Below are 19,096 nucleotides of genomic sequence, written 5' to 3'. Positions count from 1 at the left end.
AAAAACACCTCAAATTTATTGGCATCCTGCACTGTAGACATTGAACTTTCTCCTGTGTTAGTATTTTTGCCATACTTTACCAAGAACAACAAGGACCAATACCGGTCATTCAACAGGACTGGACCATGTTGGTATTTGCATGCCACAGAAACCCCCTTTTCACCTAACCTTAGTTGCATATCTTTTTAATCCTTCATATATTTATCTAATTCAAAAAATCTGGATTACCTAAAAGCATAGTCGTACCCGATTCAATAGCAATGTTGAAAACATAACTAGATTTATGGAGAAGGCAGTGGCATAGCGGTAATGTCACTGGGCTAGTATTCCAAAAGCACAGGCTGGGGCCATGGGTTTGAAATCCATTATGGCAACTAATAAAATCTGAATTGAATAAAATCTGGAATTAAAGGTGAATGGTGACAATGTAACTATTGTTTAAAATACCATCTGATTCACTAATATCCTGGAGGGAAGGAAATCTGTTGTTCTTAATCAGTCTGACCTATCTGTCACTCCAGATCCAAAACAATATAGTTCACTGAAAACTGGTCTCTGAAATAGGGCTTTTGCCCGAAACGTTGATTTCGCTGCTCGTTGGATGCTGCCTGAACTGCTGTGCTCTTCCAGCACCACTAATCCAGTATTTGGTTTTCAGCATCTGCAGTCATTGTTTTTACCTCTGAAATAGCCTAGCAAACCACTCCATTCAAATGCAATAAAAATGGGAAACAAGCCTTCCAAGTCACACATCATCCTGACTCCGAACAATTTTATCATCTCCTCACTGTCATTGATTATAAACTATGAGTTTCCTTGCTAACATAAGGTAGTATTCCATTTAAGAACCTGTAGCTATGATGCTGCTTAAAATAAACCTCTTTTCAAATTTTCAAAATAGCAGAAATAATGTATAGAGGCTAAACAGCAACAGTGTGTTTTGCAGCTAATGTGAATGAATTCTGGGAACTGTCAGAATAGCAATCAGTGGTAATAGTAATTCTTTACCGAGATGTAAGTCAGTGTCTGGAGTCTCAGGTCAGATGCAAATTGATAGTGAACTCTGCTATTCATGAATGAATTGATGCTCATGGATACGATCTGAATAGGCAGGTCTGTAACCATAATAATCCCATGAACTTCAGGGAATCCAGTCGTGGAACATCTTGCCTTATATTTAAAACGGAGATAAATAGATTCTTGATCAGTAGGGGGATCAAGGGTTATGAGGAAAACACAGGAAAGTGGACATGAGGAATGTCAGATCAGCCTTGATCCGATTGAAATCAGATCAGTCTTGAGGGGTCAAAAGGCTCCTGGCTCCTGTTCCTATTAAACATGGTCTTATGGACTTACTGCTGACCTTACCAGCAATACCCAAAAATAAAGAAAATTTCAAAGATAAATATTTAAACGAAAATAGGAAAGGGAAGTTATTTGGATAGCTTTACCAAAAAGCTGACAAAAATACAAGAAGCCACATGCCTTTCTGTCGTATATAATTCTGTTTTATTTTGAAGCTATTTGTCTGAGCTTTTCCTTGTATGGACAGAAAATTGGACTTTCTGTTCTGAATATCTTTATAGAGTCTCATTTTGTATTAAACGTTTCCCTCCAAACAGAATCTTGTTTTTGTGGTGTCTTTCTGTATTAAAAACGGTCCATCTGTGTGGAGTTATTCCAAGGACATTGTTCAGCAAGGGAGGGCGGACTCCAGGCGTAGAATAATCTTTTATAATTAGTTCAGCTCTCTGCCGTCTTTCATTTTACATCAGTTTCCCCATGGAATATTGTCTAGGAGACTCTTCTTAATGCAGTAGAAACATTATTAGTTTCATTGCTGTACTAATCTCCATGTAAATATAATTACTCGCTGTGTCTTATGTTGAAATCAGTCCTTCGCTTCTATAATTGAAGTGAAAAAAAGACTAATATTTAATTGCAACTCAGACAAGTTGGTGTTATTTAGATTTCCTCTAGTTCCCATCAGTCCCTAGCTCTGTTTATAACCCAAAGCACACTCAATTCAAGCACTCAATCCATCACACACACAGCCTTATCTAGCTTCCTCTTGCTCTCTCGGCTTCCTAGTATTCCTATCCCCCAGTCCCACCTACCAGAAATTTCTAGAATGAAAACTGCTCTCGAGAATTAACCATAATTTATATATTTTTTAAAACCCAATACATTTTATTTTTCTTCATTATTTCACCAGCTTGTTAGATGGAGATTTTAGCAAGCTACGATTTCCACAACTTTCCATCTTGAACAAACTGTAATCACAAGTCACATCCACGCCCTTTCCTCTGATGAAATGTGATTTGTGTTAATTTTATGATGTGTCTTTTTAAGCTGCATGCAGAGAGAGCACACAAAGGAATTGCTTGTCTTTGTCTTTGTGCTGCCTTGCATACAACCACCTCCTGGTGCTGCACATTCACACCAATTACATACTCAACAGCACGTTGTCATAGTTACAGAAGGGTCAGTCACAACTCTGAAGGATTCACAGAGAGAAAACGGCACGTGCAAGCCTGTGCTCTTGTGTGTCTGCTGCATGTTAATCATGTTTACACTTGCATCATGTCTATGTGTGAATGCCTGGAGAGGGGTGGGGGCAAGGCTTAATATCTGTCTCCACCTATTTGAATGCGACATTCTGTGTGTGTAAATGTGTGCCTGAATATATGCCAGCTTCTTTGTGCGTATATGTATCTGGTTCTGTTTACCTTGCCTGCCGTTCATAGTTGCTACTGCCAGGAAATCTGCGACACTCCTCTCTCTTGTGCAATCCTCACACGTGTCCATCACTACAACTACTCTGTGGCATCACCATTCATCTACATCTAACTCATCCCCAATTTCTGCTGCTCTCCACTTTACCCCCTTAAGAAGAGATCGCTGCCAGTGGAATTAATTTTCCCAGAGTGGTGGTGGCAGGTTTATAGACTGGAAAGGGTGAGCCAGGAAAATAAAGGCAAGCCACACCCTAATATATTTCTATCACCAGGAAACTTTCCCAGAAGCAGCAACCAACTAACGTATTGAAGGATCTTGAATGAGGTCGGTTTTGCAGCTTCGGTAGCATTTTTCCAGCAGCCAGGCCACTCCTCTGCCATATTCGGAGGCTGCAAGTTCAATAGAGGTATTAATTGAGACATACACACCAAGAAAGGTTCACAGAGAGAAACCATTTGAAGGTTGTAAGCTTGGGGACTACGACATTGGAACTAAATGACAGTCTTGAGCCCACGTCAGAGGCAGAGGCTCAATATCTCCCAGTAATAGAGCTGCAAACAGGAAAAAAAATCACAGCCCTAATAAACATAATCCTCTTCAGAGGGCTTCCTCCCCTACTCTGATGTTCCTCATGGCTTCAGAACTTGTAATTACTTAAATTTACATCACTGAAGATACTGTCATGCTGAGGTGCCTTTGCAGTCTGTGACTTGCCTCAGCAGCACCTACTTCTGTCAGTGGTACTGCTGAGGCTAGTCTTTGGCTGGACCGGCAACAATGAGAGCTCACCTACTATTTTTAATAGGACACTGAGAAAAGAGGCAACCAATTACCCGTTGTCAAATGTGGGCTCAAGACTGTCATTTAGTTCCAGTGTCGTAGTCCCCAAACTTGCAACATTCTAATGGTTTCTCTTGTGAATCTTTCTTGGTGTGCATGTCTAAGTTAATGCCTCTGCTACAACTAGTCTATGGTTTTTAATAGAGTGCCTGAGATAAAGGCATTCCGGTGCGTCTCTCCTGTATATCGCTTTGTGTTGAACTGGCTCAGTTACATGTCTGAGTTAGTGCATCTCTCTCTCCTGTCTCATTGCATACATGAGCATGTCATTTTGTGTGTGTATCTGAGAATGTCTGTTGAAAAGCTAATGACTCCACACTATTCCAGGGAGGGTTTGCCACAGACAGCAGCTCAGGAACAGGCAGGACTATCAAGAATTAAACATCAAACGTGTTGCATTCTGGTTTGACAGATCCAGCCTGAAGCGACAGGATTGATCTAGGGAACTGTTATGTTCTACAACCTTTAACCCTTTGGGAACTTTAAAGCTAATTAGCTTTTTGGGAGCAATAGAAGGCACTAAGGCATTAATATTTTCGCTTTGTTTTCCTAAAATAGCAATTAAAATGCAAATTATAAAAATTTAAAGATTACATGCAATCTTTAAATGCAAAGATTTTATGCAATTACATAAATAAAATTGGGACTAGCATTCCATCAATTGTAGTTGCAACATGAAGGTTTACTATTCTTTTTAATTGAGCTTAAGCAATATTTCATTTACACTTTTAATGATAGCTTCCTCTATCCCAAAGATGCTGGCTTCCTGCTCGAGTACATTCCTGCGTTACCTCATCCAAAAGTGACCACTATCCAGATGTGTACTGAGACATCAAACCTTTGTATGCTATTCTACTATAAATGGCATCACCTCACGGTCTGACTGCACTCTCATCCTTATCCAAACCCAAAATATTTTCCAGCAGGGATAACTCAGCAGCAAACAGCAACAAGAACTCAAGCAAACTTCCCCTTCTTCAATCAACATAGGTTAAGGAGAAAAAAAAAACAGTTTGGAGTTTGTAGAGCACTTCAACACAAGCTCAGTATGTCCCAAAGCACATTAGAGCCAATAAGTATTCTTGATGTGTAGTCACTGCTCTAAATATGGGAAACACAGCAGCTTGTTCATGAGCTACTGTCTGTGACAAACCCTCCATGGAATAGTATAGAGTCGTTAGCTTTTCATCAGACAAACTAAAATACAAACATGAAGAGACACATGCTTGTTCTCCAAACAAAGTAACAATGATCAAAAATTGATAGCAATTTAGGATACTAAGGTTACAAATAGCATTCTCTGTGACAGCCATTACGGTGCATTATCTTGTCTTTCTTTCATGATGTCAACCTTATCATCTTCCTGAAAAGGCATCTTCTCTATTAGAGATATCCTCAGTTCAATGCTCAATCAGTTCCACTCTTGACTTTCCAAATGTAGTCAAAATATCTCCTATAGTGGCACAGAATAACCCAAAAATCTCACCTTGCACCATCTCTCTATTTCCTCATTTTCAGGCTGCCCCTTAGCAACATCATTTGAAACCATGGGATCAGTTTCCATAGATACACTGGCAAACATACATATAAACATTCAAATTAGGAGTTAGAATAGGCCGCTTGACCCTTCAAGCCTCATCCACCATTCAATAAAATCATGGCTGATGTCCAAATTCTCACCTACCCCTGATAATCTTTCACCTCTTGCTTAGCAAAAACCTATTTACATCTGCCTTAAAATATTGAAAGGTCCTGCTTCTATTGCCTGAAAAAAAAGATTATTGTAATGAAAGTTGATGCCATTACTGAAAAAGGCTGAACCAAGAATGAGATCAGGCTTAATTGATCATATTTTGTTTTTTCTAATTTAATATCCATAGCCCTTCACTGTAACATAAGCACATAAGGCTGCAGATTTGGTTTTAAATATAAAACATTTTATTACACAAAAAAGTAAAATGGACAAAATGACCTACAAATAACAGTGTGGCTGATTTAAAAACAATGGCAAAATAAAGCCCCATCAACTTCCCAATGCCATCAAATTATTGTTATTCAAGAATAGTGAGCTAGTTAGCTTTACTGCTGGATTGTGATGTAGAGTGATGCCAAAAGTGTAGGTTCAATATCCACATATACATACATACCTATGGAAGATGTAGACCATGGTAGACTATGGCGACTTTACCTTTTACTCAAAATCCAGAGCAATTCCTTCCTTTTCAAATCTCTAGGTTGGACTTAACTGAGTCTTCTGAGTTGGGAAGGCCCTTTCCCTTGATAACTCACAACCGAGAGTTTATAACTTCTCAGTCTTTTAATAATCTGCAGATTTCTAACTAAACACTTCTGATCTGGATATTTCACAAATGTGACTTTTTAACTAAGGCAACTTATTTCCTTAACTGCTCTAAACAATCTGGTTTTCTTAAGAACAACTATACTTGCTTACGACTCCAGTCAAGCCTCCTTCAAACTATCCAAAAAGCTTTTGAACTAAATTAAAACAAAATGTATCCATCCTAGATCCTGCTGAGCTAATCACTTTATATTTTCTATCACTGGTTGTAAACCGCCACAGCATAACCAATCTTCCATTAACACTCCTGGAGGCACATATTTGTTTAAAATACTGGTTCCTGAAAGACTGACCTTGTTAACTTTTAAATCCCTTCATAAAAATAGACCATCACATATGCCTCTAGCTTAAAACCAAACTATGTACAAATTGCACACTTTTCATCACAATCCTCAGAAAACTATTCTCATCTGGTGCAGCATGGTGGTTCAGTGGTTAGCACTGCTGCCTCACAGCACCAGGGTCCCAGGTTCAATTCCCCACTGTCTGCGTGGGTTTCCTCTGGGTGCTCCGGTTTCCTCCCACAGTCACAAAGATGTGCAGGTCAGGTGAATGAGCTATGCTAAATTGCCCATAGTGTTAGGTGCACTAGTCAGAGGGAAATGGGTCTGGGTGGGTTACTCTTCGGAGGATCGGTGTGGACTGGTTGGGCCGAAGGGCCTGTTTCCACACTGTAGGGTATCTAATCTATATTGGTAACCCCTAAATCTTAAATACTTATCCCTAGATCTAGATTCCCCTCCAAGAAAAAAAATCCTTTTCACATTCACTTTGTTAGCTCAGGATCTTCTACTCAGGTGCCTCAGGATCAAATACTCAGCTCTAGTCTATCTAGCGTCTCTTTCAAACCCTTCTTAGCTTTTATGTTGGTAGCCTGCTCTTCTGATCCAGATTTGAAATGAGGTGTAAATTCCTCCAGCAATGTAGGCTCCATTACGAATCAGTCAAAAGATAAAAAAGTTGAAGCTCTGGTCTGTTAAAACAACATTTGAAAAATTAATTCATTCTTGCGATGCACTGGCTAGGCAATAGGCTATTTTATGTGTAAATCACCCAAAGCCTTTGATTAGATTCCAGCCTGTAACCTACTCCAACTTAGCTGCTTTTTCACATTCATTTCTCAGTTAAATTTCAGAGCAGGTGTGAGATGAATTCCAGCCAAGCTCAGTAAGCAGAATAAATGTTGCCAATTAATCAGTTGGCACTGCTCTTTCACATTATCCACTTTTAAACCACAGGTAGGTAGCTGGTCAGCTTTAACGAGGTAACTGATACTGGAGACAAACAAACATGTCTCTGTCCAGAGATTACAAGCAACCAAATCTCCACTCCCCCCGCACCACCCCCCCCACCCCACCCCACCATTACTATTCTAGCCATTTAATCCCTTCAGCGTGTCCCATGGTTGGTGTTACCTAATTTTACATATCAGTCTTTCCCCACGTATGCCTTAATATCTTTGATTAACAAAATTCTATTCATATTAGATCTGAAGTTAAAAATTGATCGTGCATCAACTGTTATTTCTAAACTGCTACTGTCTTTTGTGTGCATAAATGTTTTCTTGGGCTGGATTTTCACCAATACAGGAAACTCCGATTAGAAAACTTCCCAGCTTGGCAGACTCACCCCTGAACAGGTGCACCTTTCATGTGTTATTTTCACAATGGCGAGGCAGGGGCAGGATTGAATTTAGTCCGCTGACTCTGGAAGCAGTTTCTTACTGCAACATAAGTAGTTGATTGCAGAGGCTGGCTGATTAGAAAGCTCACCTGTTCTCCTGTAATAAATGCCAGTTGTATTAAAGACCCATACACACTTTTCATGTAACTGCCATTCCCCACCCCTATGAAGCCCAGAAACTGCCAAAAAAAATCCAGAGGTCAACTGGAGAAAAAGATGTATAGTTTTCTTGATGCACTTATCAGGTGGCATCATGATGAATGCATAACTGAGGTCCAAGACTCAAAACAGATTAGTTCAACAAGGGTCAGTTTTCACAGGCTGGAGTGTTTGATTTATTGACAACTTTGCAAGGTTATAAGAAGTTAATATTTCTTTCCCTTTATTTTAGTATCTGCAGTTATTTGGACAAAGTCAACAGGTGTTAAATGAGGTAAGAGTTTCAGTTATCGATTTTGTTAAACTTGAAAGAGTGCAGAAAATGTTCACAAGGATTTTGCTGGGACTGGAGGGTTTGAATTGTTGGGAGGGGCTGAACAAACTGTGGCTTTTTTCCCTGGACTGCCAAAGGTTGAGCGGTGACCTTATGGAGATTTATAAAATCATGATGAGCATGGATAGAATGAATAGCCAAGATCTTTTTCCTATGGTGGGGTGTCCAAAACTATATGGCATAAGTTTAAGGTGAGAGGGAAAAGATTTTAAAAGGACCTGAGGGGTAACCTTTTCATGCAGAGGGTGGGGGATGTATGGAATGAGCTGCCAAATGAAGTGGTGGAGATGTATACAATTTACAACCTTTAAAAGACAGGCAAATGGATATATAAGTAGGAAGAGTTTAAGAGGTATATGGGCCAAATGCTGGCAAATGGGACTAGGTCAGATTGGAATGTCTGGTCAAGGCATCTGTTTCTGTGCTGTATGAATCTATGACTGTGACTGTATAATGGATCTGTCATATTAACACCTTTATCGAGTTGCAAAAGCAACTTCTTTCAATGAAGAGTTTTGAACGGGCACTTTTTCTTCAATGATTAGCATTTCAAAATTTGGTATAGTCATAATATGCCTAATTTGTTCTGTACATAATGCATACTTTATATTGTGAGTAGACATGGAGATGACAGGAACGAGGCTTTCTAAACATCCTGAATTCAGGATCCATTGACCATATGTTACTAAGAAGTTGGCCTAATTCCATAAGATTTGAGGAAAGGAGGTGCCTATCACTTGCAATGGAACTAGCTAGGGCAGGAGTATAGGGTGAAGGCTTGTTACCAGAACTCTTATCCCACACTGGTGAAAATGGCCAGCCCTGGGAGTGGGAATCCAGAAATAGTCTGTGTCCAATAAGTCCAAGGTTCCCTTCTCAGAGAAAACAGTTTTTTCGTCTGCCCTCTCTGATCAAAGTAGGTTGAATTAACATTGTTTACAGCAATATTGAACTCAGTCCCATTCGTTTATTAATGGGAGCTCACTGACCTAGATTCTCTCTCTAACCTTGTCAGTTTCAAAATTCTCAATCTTGTTTTAAATCTCCACCTGGCCTCCTCACTCTCCATCTCTAACTTCCTCCAGCCTGACAACCCTTTAAGATCTCAGTCCTCAAATGGGCCTCTTGCAAATACCCAGCTTTCTTCATTTGAGTCTCGTCAGCTCCCTTGGCCTGGAGATCGGAAATTCCTTCCATGAATCTTTCTGCCTCTCTTCCTTGCTGTTCCCCTTGGAGACACTCCTTCAAATGTACCTCTGATCAAGCTTTCAATCATTTCCCAATTGAATGGTATAATTTAAAAATGTAAAACTCTGCAAATAAGTAGCTGATATCAGTAAAATTGACCATTCAGCTAAGTTGTCATGAAAATCTCATGTAATTCACTTTAAGGAAGAACTGGATGTTATAGAGTCACAGAGATGTACAGCATGGAAACATACCCTTCGTTCCAACCCGTCCATGCCGACCAGATATCTCAACCCAATCTAGTCCCACCTGCCAGCACCTGGTCCATATCCCGCCAAACCCTTCCTATTCATATACCCATTCAAATGCCTTTTAAATGTTGCAATTGTACCAGCCTCCACCACATTCTCTGGCAGCTCATTCCATACATGTACTATCCTCGGATCTCACGAAACTAATGGAAGAGCAGAATATTAGGATGAAAGAAGGCCTTCTTCAATATTATTAAAATACATAATGTAGTCATTGCCATTTGTGGAATCTTGCTCTGTGCAAATTAGATACATAAGCAGCAGTAACAACACTTTAAAAAGTACTTAATTGGTTTCAACACATTTTGGAATGTCCTGAAGTTGTTCTATATAAATGAATGCAAGCTCTTTCTTTCATGTTACTGTTCTCACTCACAATGTTGTTAACTTTGCATACTCTCTGAAGAAGTTCTTGAGGTGCAGTAACTGAAGGCAACAACCCTCAGTGTGACAGACACAACTTCTCCATCTCCAAAGCAGATCAATGAAGATTGCTTAATGCAATTGGTTTTCCTTAGAAGAATGAAATCAGAATTAAGGAGATGCTAGCATTAAAATAACAATTAATTAATTCTTCAAAACATTTATGACTCTAATTTATGAACAGTGTGGAGATTAATCCTGTGCCAGTTATTGGTAGACAGAGCTGCAAATTCCCAATAGTACTCAAGAAATACACAAAATAATTTCAATACAAAACTGAGCATGGTCAGAAAGCCCTGCATTCCTCAAAGATGCAGGTATTGCCATTGTCCATAGGGAAGCTTTGCAATCTTCAAATATTTCCATTTTCTTGGATTCATCAGATAGTTCTTGACAATTGCAGTTCAGTCCTGTAACCACAGCCCAATGAAAACACATGGAAACTAAGTTCATCACAGCTCCCAAAAGTGCTGATTGTTGCAAAGGCTCAGATCGAATGAATGCCAACTCGCATTCAGTGACTACAGCACTACACTCAACACAAACATCCATTCCCATCATTCAGGAAATAAAGGTGATTTTCTTTAAAGTTATATGTGCTGATTAAAGGGAGCTTGTCATATTCTGAATATTGAGTGTGTTTTATAGGAAGCAAATACATTCATTTGATGCAGGTCAAATGTTATGCACACGAGTGACAGCAGTTCCACACCATGTATCATTTAGGATCACAAACATAAGATCCAATTACTTAACCTACAGAGGATCAGTCATCGATGCACAATTTCATCAGCATTCGCATCAATAATCAGTTGGATTCCGTGTCAAACATCAAAATGGTTCTGAAGATGGGGTTCAGTTTACAGGTGCCACATGTTCTCCATCCCCTTCTAAAAGAGCATCCCACTGGTCAAAGTCCTTTTGTAGATCTAAAAATATAGGAAAAAAATGAAAAATATGTTTAACTTTTGCCAGAGATTTTTGAAACAATTTCACTAGCAACATCTTCAGGATCAGCCACATAGTTATTTCATGGCTTTATCCCACCTATTGTTAACCCTAATATTGATTGCCAAAAGTCTGGACCATAGTACCTGCATCATGTTTCTGTCTAGTCATTATCAATGGACAGGAACCTAAAGCAGAAAACTTAGGCTCACTGTTTTGGCTGTGTTTTTTTGGGCTGAATGTAGTGATGGTTTCACAGTTCTCCATTGTCAATCATGCCTGGAAACTCCACTACTGCAAATGACTGGTACTGGTTTATTGTACGTAATTTGTCATGATCTCATGATCCTTGACACTCTGCACTTAGTCACTGAATTGTGCAGCACGAAAACAGACTGTTCAGTTTAATTCATCTGTGCAGATCAGATATACTAAACTGATTTAGTCTCATTAGCCACATTTGACTCATATCTCTCTAAACACTTCGAATTCAATATCCATCTAGATGCCTTTTAAAATGTTGTAATTGTACACACCTTTACCAGTTCCTCTGGCAGTTTGTTACATACACACCCAATCCTCTGAGTGAAACATTTTCCCTTCTCACATTAAATCTATGCTGTCTAGTTTTGGACTCCCCTAAACTAGGAAAAAATACCTTGGCTTTTTACCCTATACATACCCCTAATGATTTTATAGACGGCTATAAGGTCACCCCTCAGCCTCTGACATTCCAGGGAAAAAGTTCCCTGATAGCTCAAATCCCCCCAATCCTGGCAACACCTGTGTAAATCTTCTCAAATTTAACCACATCTTTCCTCTAGCAGAGATCAGAATTGAACACAGAATTGTAAAAGTGGCTTAATCTATGTCTTGTGCAGCTGCTCAGGAAATAACCTTGCTATTACCATGTGATACTGTCTTCACAAGGCTTGCTTGCTTCAGTTTGTACATGTGCATATTAAATGCACGGTTATCTGATTAAACAGACTTTGCTCTGGAGTTGGCTGTTTGCCACAAGATCTAATCCAGCATCAACTTTTTGGCTCCCAGCAATGTCCATTCCCTATCACCACTCTTGCCGCGCCCCCCCCCCCCCCCCCCTACCCACCCTTGCACTTCAAACAGGCAGAGTATAGTTGATTGCAGACCTGTAGCTTGGGACCATAACCAGGCATTCTAGTTAGTCGAATAATTGGATTTATGTAGCATTATTCAATTGCACAGTGCATTATGAGCGTTAACTACACAGCATGTGAACAGTATTGCAATGCCAGCCTTTATTGCCCATCCGACTTGCTCTTTGGAAAGTGGCAGTGAGCTATCTTCTTAAAGCCTCTGGTGAAGGTACTCCCATGATTCTGTAATGTAGGGAGTTTCAGGATTTTGATCCAGTGACAATAAAAGAATGTTTAATACATGTCCAAGCCAAGATGTGACAGACTTGGAATGTACCTAGGAGAGGATCGTGTCCCCATTGTACGTGATGCCTTTGTCCTGCTGGATGGCAGAGATTGGGGGCGTGGAAGGTGCTGTCTAAAGAAGAGGTTTGATTGAGCAAACAAGCAAAGCTGCTTTTTTTAACTGGGCAGCAATTAAAAGAAAGTTGGGAAAAGGGGAAAGGAGAAGAACATGATGGTTTGGAATGCATTGTCTGAAAAGAAGATTTAGTAGCAGGTTTCATAAGGAAATGGGTTAAATACTTAAACAGAAAAAAATTCCAGGGCTCTGAGGAAAGAGCAGGGAGAGTAGGTTATATGGACAGGCCTTTCAAAGAACTGCCACAGGTACTATGGGCTGAATGGTCTCCATATGTGGTGCAAGAAACTAATTATGCTATTTTTAGGACCATCTTACCCAGATGTCTCTGCAAGAAAGCCAAAGAGGCCTTATTGGTGATGTTCAGACCCATTATAGGATCTATGGTTCCCTTTGTTTCAAAAGCCAAGCTGAGCAACTGTCCAGTCAGTAATGTGAAGTCCGTCTGACTCTGATGCACTGACCCTCTGAAACAAGAACGGAAAAATATTTAGGAGCAGAAAAGATGACTGAGGTGCCCACAATCCCCTGGCTCTTTAGCTAAAGGCAAACACAACTTTCTCATTACATGCCACATATCTCTCTCTTCCCCCCCCATCCACCCCACCAAACAATCACATGTTTCACCACTAATTCACACCAGCCATATGAGTGGCTTTGCCTGGTATTGATCACCCGGCAATTCAACTCTTTGCAGTTGATGAGATCTTGCTGTGCATAAATATAACTGCTATGGTTACTTACACCATCAGTTGCTAGGTAAGTAGCCCAGCAATTCACTTCCCAAAGATATAAAATGTGGTGTTCTTTTAGTGAGAGTTTGTCATTTGCTCTTCATTCCACAACTCATCCACAATTCCACAATCTGCGATAGAAACTCAAACCAGCTTGGAAGGAATGCAATTATATAGCTCCTTTCTTATCTATAAGACATGTAAGGTGCATTGTAGCCAACGAAGTATCAATGTAATACTTCCAAAGTTCCTTCTAATTTCTCTCCAAATCCTTGACACTCAATTCTATAGCATGCCACCCTTTTTACTTACATTATGGTGATGATTTTGATCTCATTGTTATTAGAACGCAGCCTCTTCATTTTATCAATGCTGTCATTGGTCTGGAATTTCTCAGAGTTCACAAAGAACACAGGACGCAACGCTTTGGAATAAATATCATCCGTCAGCGGGAACATCCAGCTATCCAAGGCCACTGCACATCTGCAGGGCAAGAGGACATTTACAGATAACAAGCACAGCACACACGAGAACAATGTAGGAGCAAATTACTGCAAATGCTAGAATCTGGACTGAAAACAACAAATGTTGGAGATCATAGTGGGTCAGACAGCATCCTTGGAGAAACAGCAAGCTAACATTTCGAGTCTAGATGAATTTTTTTTATCAGAGCTGAAGTGAAGTGTGGAGTGGACAGCATTTATACAATAGGCGTTGGGGTGTAGTGTGCTGGAGGAGAAAAGATGTTGATAGTTGAGATTAAGTGATCAGAATGTCAGAATGGTAGAACAATGGTGTTTCTAACTGTCAGACTTGAAAGAGAAAACGGTCCCACTGGTATGGGGGGGTGGGGAGAGAGGACACGGTGACAGAGAATGTAACAAGTAAAGCTAAAAAGGGAAGAAATGGGAGTTGGTTCACAATTTGAAGGTATGGAACTCTATATTAAGTCCAGAAAGCTGTAAAGTGCCGAGGGTGAAGATGAGATGTTGTGCTGCGATTTTGTGCTGTGATTCACTGGAATACTGCAGCATGCCAAGGACAGACATGTGGGCATGCAAACAGGACGCTGTGTTAAAACGACTGGCTACGGAAAGGTCGGGTCACGCTTGCACACAGGCCAGAGGTGTTCTGCAAAACAGTCACCCAGTTTGCATTTGGTTTCTCCAATATAGGAGTAGGCTATATTGGGTGCAGCAAATACAATACACAAGATTGGAGGTGGTACAGGTGAAATCCTGGTTCACCTGGAAAGACTGATTGGACACTTGGATGGTGAGCAGGGAGGAGATGAAGGGGCAGGTATTGCACCTTCTGCGGTTATGCAGGAAGGTGCTATGGGAAGACGAGGTAGTGTTGGTGGTTGTGAAATAGACTAGGATGTCCTGCTGGGAACAATCCCTGTGAACTGCAGACAGGGGAATTGAGGGGAAGATGTGTTTGATTGCGGCATTCTGCTGGAGTTATCTGAAATGGCAGAGAAAGATCCTTTTGATGTATGAGAGTTGGGCAAAGTATACATCACAAATAAGGAAGAGCAATTAATGGATCTCAAAACACTAGCTCTGCACAGATTTCTCAATCCTGTCTTTTGTTAGATTTAAAGAAATGATCACTCTGCAAAGACACGAAAGGAGCAATGCATTTACTTCTCCTGCACCCAATCAAGGTGACTACAAATGTTGTCAGATCAGATGCACCTCGGTGCTTAGGATCTTGAGGGGTAAATGTCTTAAGAGCTCCCTTTCATGACTTCCTCAAATTAAACACCAATTATGTAATGTTACCAGTGCTATGAAGGAACAGACTATGGACACCCAAGTCCATGCAGTTATTGCCCTTGTCCTTGGGGATAGAAGTGGTTGCAGGTTTGGAAGATACTACCAAAAGGAGCCTTAGCAAGGGGTTACCAAGCATCTTGTAAATGGTACACACTATATATGCTGGGCTGTGGGTGTGGGAAGGAGTGGATGTTTACTAGGGTGCCAATCCAGCAAATGCTTAAACCTGGATGATATTGAGCTTCCTTAGTACTGTTGCAGAATGCCCACACAAAACAAGCAAAAAAAAAAAATTGAACTCATCCCTAACTTGTACCATGTAGGTGGTGGAGCCTCTGGGGAGTCAGGAAATGAGCTACAATTGAGTTTTTTGTCTAATATGACATGCAGTACTCTAACAGACATTTTATTTAAGCTCATCTTTACCTCTTCATGCACTGATTCTACATTTTATGAGACTAATAGCACCATGGAGATCACAGTCTTTCTGGGTGTGATAACAGTTTCACATTTGAATCATTCCACAGCATGAAGCCAATATGCCTCACTACATTAGCAGGATGAAGTATTTCTGAACATAGCACTCTTCGATTATGCTTCCCCTAATACAAATGATTGAAACAAAAACACTAGACACACCTGAACCGTGAGTCCCTAGTAATTGCCAGAATTGATGTGGACCCTCCAAATGAATGACCCATCACTGCCACCCTCTTCAGGTCAATGCAGGCCTGTGGGAACAAAGACCATCATCTCAAATTTTATTCCTCCCAAGTTCCCTCCCACCCACCCACAGCTGGGCAATGGGCCTCGAAAGCCATAAATCCATTATGTCCTGATTAAATCCCCGAAATCCATGGAAGTAGCTAGTCTCAGTCAGAGGGCTTGATTCTATGGATTGTCAGTATCTTTATTGTGGACATTAATCCTGCAGTTGTTTGCACTGAAAGCCATTGGCCAATCTTGGACCTTCTATTTCCATTAATCCAAGTCTATTTGAAACAGATTCCCCCTTTCTAACATCAATGAGCCCATTCTAACTGGAATAATACCAGCATGGTAACAGTGTATCCTATCATTATAGAATTGTATAATGATGCAGCATTGGACAAAAGCAAATCAGCCAATCATATCCATTGTAGGCAATTTGTTAATTTATTCTATTGATTCCAATTCTCTATCCGTGCATCACAATCTTGCAATCTTTTACACTTCAAGTAGTATTTATCCAATTTTAATTTCAAACTTAAGTAACCTATTTTCACCCCCCACTTTCAGCTGCACATTCCAGATTACAACACACACTCAACTTATAACAATAACTTCTCATTTAATGTTGGCCAATTTAATATTGTTTTGCCTGATGGTAAATGAAGCATCTATTCTTGCTCAGTGTCACAAGATTCACTTTAAAGGTTGGTTCACACCAACCTGCATGAACTGACTGGCAGCATTTTGGAGCAGCCTCTCCCAACTTCAGACCATCCAATGGCCTCTCCATCCCCCTGACACACCCCTTTTGCTGCTGACTCTCAAAACGTGCATGATCTGCTTCTTCTTGATTCTCAGGCTGCAGAAGTTAGAGATTTGGCAACAAGAGTAACAGTTAGGGAACAGAAGAAAAGGTTTGCAGAAAGCAGAAGGATGAGGTGAATGGCAAGTGAGAGATTTAGAAAGCAAGATCTGAAACAAGAGTGAGCTACTATCAATAGAAAGTTAGCATATCTCTTTTATATTTCCATATTTTAGTTCACTTTTCAAGCTCTCTCATTTGCCAACTGAGGAATTTGGTAATATTAAGCATTTCACCTTACAGGACATAAATGTTTAAATGTTTTGAAATTTTATTTCTGATGCGGTCAGGCTTACTGCAGCTTTGCATGGTAAAATGCAATTTGCTCAAAGTCAGATTTTCAGGAACCCAATTACAACTTTAAGTCATCAATTATGATACTTCATTGATTGTAAAATGTTTTGGAACATCCTGAGATCATAAAAGATGCTTCGGAATACTTTATTTTTCTTCATGTCCTCTACCACCAATTCCTGCACATGAGTAAATGTATGTTCCTGCTGTTTGGGGGAATAGTGAGAGCAGCAGGCTCAGGATTTATTCAAAAGAGAAAGAGGGAAAGGTGTCTGGGTCCAAATATACCCACCTTCATAACGGAGAGATCCAAATGACCAGGAAGGTAGTTTTTGATGAATTTTCCATTGTGGATGTCTGTAAGTACATCCAAAACCCGGCTGCACTCCTCCGTTCGATGGTACAGCTGGGAGACAGAGGAGCAACAAAACAATATTGCTTCAATTATTTTGATGCAACATTTTACTATTGTTAAAAATGAAAGGAACTGTGCAGAAACAGATTTAAGGGTTGATGTCTACAAATCACTGGAAATTAACAAGTTGACACAAACAGAAATCAAAGTGATTAATGGAATTTTAGTTGCAGCTGAAGGAGGGGTCGAATACAAAGACTAATAGGTGTGCTTCACGAGTATTGTTGAAATCACAACTAGAAGATTTAATTCAATTTGGGAATCAACTCAGGATGGATACACTGCCCTTGGAAGGGAAGCTATTTCCTTTGGAAAATATTAAAGTGCCTGATTATGAAGACTGGGATTAGACTGCATGGCTCCTTTGAGGAATACATCAATGTAATCTTGTTGACTACTTTCCATCTACGTCTGATACTTCCTAATGCTGCTGCAGAACAGAAAGCTGCCACCAGATGTCAGGAGCACTACATTTCCGACAGACTCCCTCCATTGCACTGCTTAACTCGGACAACCTTGGATCATTTAATCTTTAGATCATGTGTGCCTTATTGCAGGGGGGAATAGTTAACTTTTCACCTTTCCTAGGTGTACGGTACTTATGATTCATTACATTTATATTATAGTTCAGCAGGATTCACCAAAATGTTATGAGGGCCTAAAAATGTTAAATTATGACCCCAATTTGTGTTAATTTGCTTCATATTCCTTCAAATTCATCTGTTTGAGGTATCATCAGATTGAGATGTTTCAAATGTTTAAAGGATTCAATGGTGTTAGACATAGAGAAAATATATCCTCAGGTGGGGAACCAGATCAAAAGGGCATAATTTTAAAATCAAAAAGTTTGCCTTTGTACAATGTGCTACGGAAATTCTCAAACTCTTCCCTCAAAACACTATGGTTATTGGGGATCAATCTTTAATACGGAGATCAATGCATTTTTAACATGTGAGCACCGAGGGATATGGAGCAAAAGGTGAATCATGGAACAGACTTTCAGGGCTGAATGGCCTGTTATTTTCATGATCCAATAAGTTTGTCATTTCTTCAGTCAGTACAACTATTGACCATTGCAAAGTAATTTCACCTAACTACATACATCCTACTCCCAGCTTCCTAACCTGTAACACAATTGGTTTTTATAAACACTGGTAAAACTTTGAAGGATAGACGTAGAGAAAGAAGCCAGCAGATATTCTGAAAAATATCTCTCTATAACTTGCAGAAAAATAGGACAAGTTGACCATTCTTGCTCCTCGAGTGTGTTCTACCATTCAGTAGTACCTGATCTTTCAGTTCAGCTTCATGCTCCTGTACTCTCACTGGATCTTTCAATTCCCTTCACATTCCAAATTCTACAGATTTCAACCTTGAAGATCCTCACCATTTCTGGTGAAGTGTTTCAAAGCTTCAAAAAAAAAGTGAAGAAATCTAACCTCCTCTAACCAGGGGAGGAAAAGGCCTAGTGGTATTATCATTGGACTCTTAACCCAGAGACCCAGGTAATGTTCTGGGGACCCGGGTTTGAATCTTGCCACGGCAGATGGTGGAATTTGAATTCAATAAATATCTGGAGTCAAGAGCCTGTGATGACCAAGAATCCATTGTTGATTGTTTGGAAAAACCCATCTGGTTCACTAATGTCCTTTAGGGAAGGAAGCTGCTGTCCTTATCTGGTCTGACCAACATGTGACGGCAGACTCTCAGCAATATATTTGACTTTTAACTGCCCGCTGCGATGGGCAATAAATGCTTGTTATTCAGCGACACCCT

The 19,096-nt window shown here is 40.0% G+C and overlaps 1 protein-coding gene across 4 annotated transcripts in view; it reads right to left on the bottom strand.

Annotated features, from left to right (window-relative positions):
* Positions 1–10,180: 10,180 nt before the first annotated feature.
* The window catches only part of LOC140453513 (platelet-activating factor acetylhydrolase 2, cytoplasmic-like), a 30,927-nt gene continuing 22,011 nt past the window's right edge, over positions 10,181–19,096 (bottom strand). For all 4 annotated transcript variants that reach the window (XM_072548250.1, XM_072548253.1, XM_072548252.1 and 1 more), the window contains 5 exons: positions 17,198–17,311; positions 15,678–15,769; positions 13,570–13,740; positions 12,842–12,990; positions 10,181–10,965 (listed from right to left, as the gene is read on the bottom strand). In XM_072548250.1, coding sequence (XP_072404351.1) covers positions 10,892–10,965; positions 12,842–12,990; positions 13,570–13,740; positions 15,678–15,769; positions 17,198–17,311 — 600 coding nt within the window. In that variant the 3' untranslated portion in view covers positions 10,181–10,891. The remainder of the gene's footprint in view (positions 10,966–12,841; positions 12,991–13,569; positions 13,741–15,677; positions 15,770–17,197; positions 17,312–19,096) is intronic.

The sequence above is a fragment of the Chiloscyllium punctatum genome, chromosome 27, assembly GCF_047496795.1.
Source record: "Chiloscyllium punctatum isolate Juve2018m chromosome 27, sChiPun1.3, whole genome shotgun sequence".
Lineage (NCBI taxonomy): Eukaryota > Metazoa > Chordata > Chondrichthyes > Orectolobiformes > Hemiscylliidae > Chiloscyllium > Chiloscyllium punctatum.
The sequence above is the reverse complement of the archived record's forward strand: the minus strand, read 5'-3'. Positions and strand labels throughout refer to the sequence as shown.